We start from the raw sequence: 1,655 nt of genomic DNA on the forward strand, positions 1-1,655 counted from the left end.
AAGGTGAATGTGGCCAGCAACAGCCCAGGAAAAGCCCTGAGAAACTCAGCTCATTCCAGAGCAGCCCCTCCTGCCCCGCTGCAGCACGACTTGCCAGGCTGGGAGCAGCCCACTCCCACCTTGCCCTGGTCCCTGCGGACAAGTCTGTCCCCTTGCAACCTCCTTCACTTTGGGAAGCCTCGTCCAGCCTTTTGGAGCCCTGTTTGCTCCCTGCACCATCCCAGGTGACACCAAACGCTTCAAGGGAGCGGGTGGCAGAGCCTGCAGAAACCCAAGTGCATCCTGAGGCTGCTTGTGCCCCTGCAGTGCTGCCCCATAACAGCAGGGAACTCAGTCCTGGGCTGTCCCTGCCCTTTGCACCCATCCCCAAGCCCAGCTCAGGCAACATCAGCTGGCTCCAGGCTGTCCCCAACCCCAGAACTCCTCGGCCTGTTCCTAATGTCCCAGGGGAAAAGGGTAATAAAGTCACACTGTTGGCTCCTTGCTCCCAAGACGCGTGCAAGGCTGAAAGGCACCTCGATAACGCTGCCCTGGGAGGGGAAGTGACCCCAGCTCAGCCAGGTGGAGACAGGCTCAGCCTCAGGTCACCCTGTCCCTGCATCTCTCTGGGTCTGTGGCACCGGCTGGGTGACACCAGCACCCCATGCCCAGCCCAGGGCTGTGTGTAACACTCTGCTAACCCTTGCCTCAGCTTAACTTGGAGCCAGCGAGGGCACGGAGGGGGGGTTTGCCAGCACCCCTGGGCGCTACCACATAGCCCAGCCCTGCCCTGCAAGGATGCCCGGGGGGTGCTCAGGCAGCAGCAACTTGGTAGCAACCCCCTGAGCATGGCTGTAGTTCCTGCGCCACCACATCCCTCCCTCGCTGCCCCCCGGTGGGAGGACATGCCCGCAGAGGGGACACCCACCTGCGGCGATGTTGAGGAGCTTGCAGGCGGTCTCGATGTCCTTCAGCACTTCGCCCAGCACCATGCTCTGCACCTGCTCCAGCGAGTGCTCCTCCAGGTGGAGGCTGGCCTGCAGGTCCCCCTCGGCCCCCAGCCCCAAACCCTGGCTGTCAATGATGGGACATTGCTCTGGCTCCTTCTGTGCCTCCCCTCGTCCCCCCTGGGCACCGCTCTGGGACGGTTCTCCCATGCCCTTGGTGGCCCAGGCGATGTCCTCCGAGTAGAGCATGTCAAAGTAGTGAAGGCAGAAAGCAGGCAGGGGCTGCTTGGGGGTGCTGGGAGGGCTGGGGCTCTCCGGGCAGCACCAGCTCCGGGTGTCAGGGTCCTGGGGAGGGGGCAGCAGGGCAGCGTCTGGCCAGGCAAGGAGGCGGCTGGGGGGCCGAGCGGTCAGCCCCGGGCTGGCACTGCCCATTCCTCCACTCAGCTCCGGCTCCAAACCTGCCGGGCGAGAAGAAGAAGAGGAGAGAGGAGAGAGGAGAGGAGAGGCTCACTCCGGCACAATTTCCTGCCTTCCCGCCCAGCCGCCAGGCACAAAGGGAGGAACGAAGCCTGTTAGAGGGGAAAAATCCTCCAAGGAGACCCACTGCGCCCTGCAAGCCCCTGGATCAAGGCAGGCTCAGGGTCAGCCGTGGGGCTGGGGGGCTGGCCCGGCTTTGGGAGAACCAGCCGCTGCAGCTGGCAGGGAGAAGGAGCCAGGGGGCTGAGCAGG

The 1,655-nt window shown here is 64.4% G+C and overlaps 1 protein-coding gene across 1 annotated transcript in view; it reads right to left on the reverse strand.

Annotated features, from left to right (window-relative positions):
* SPDEF (SAM pointed domain containing ETS transcription factor) overlaps positions 1-1,358 on the reverse strand; it is a 3,018-nt gene extending 1,660 nt beyond the window's left edge. The window contains exon 1 of the mRNA XM_010146250.1: positions 908-1,358. Coding sequence (XP_010144552.1) covers positions 908-1,358 — 451 coding nt within the window. The remainder of the gene's footprint in view (positions 1-907) is intronic.
* Between the last annotated feature and the right edge of the window lie 297 nt (positions 1,359-1,655).

The sequence above is a fragment of the Buceros rhinoceros genome, unplaced genomic scaffold (assembly GCF_000710305.1).
Source record: "Buceros rhinoceros silvestris isolate BGI_N320 unplaced genomic scaffold, ASM71030v1 scaffold21002, whole genome shotgun sequence".
In the NCBI taxonomy this organism is placed as follows: domain Eukaryota; kingdom Metazoa; phylum Chordata; class Aves; order Bucerotiformes; family Bucerotidae; genus Buceros; species Buceros rhinoceros.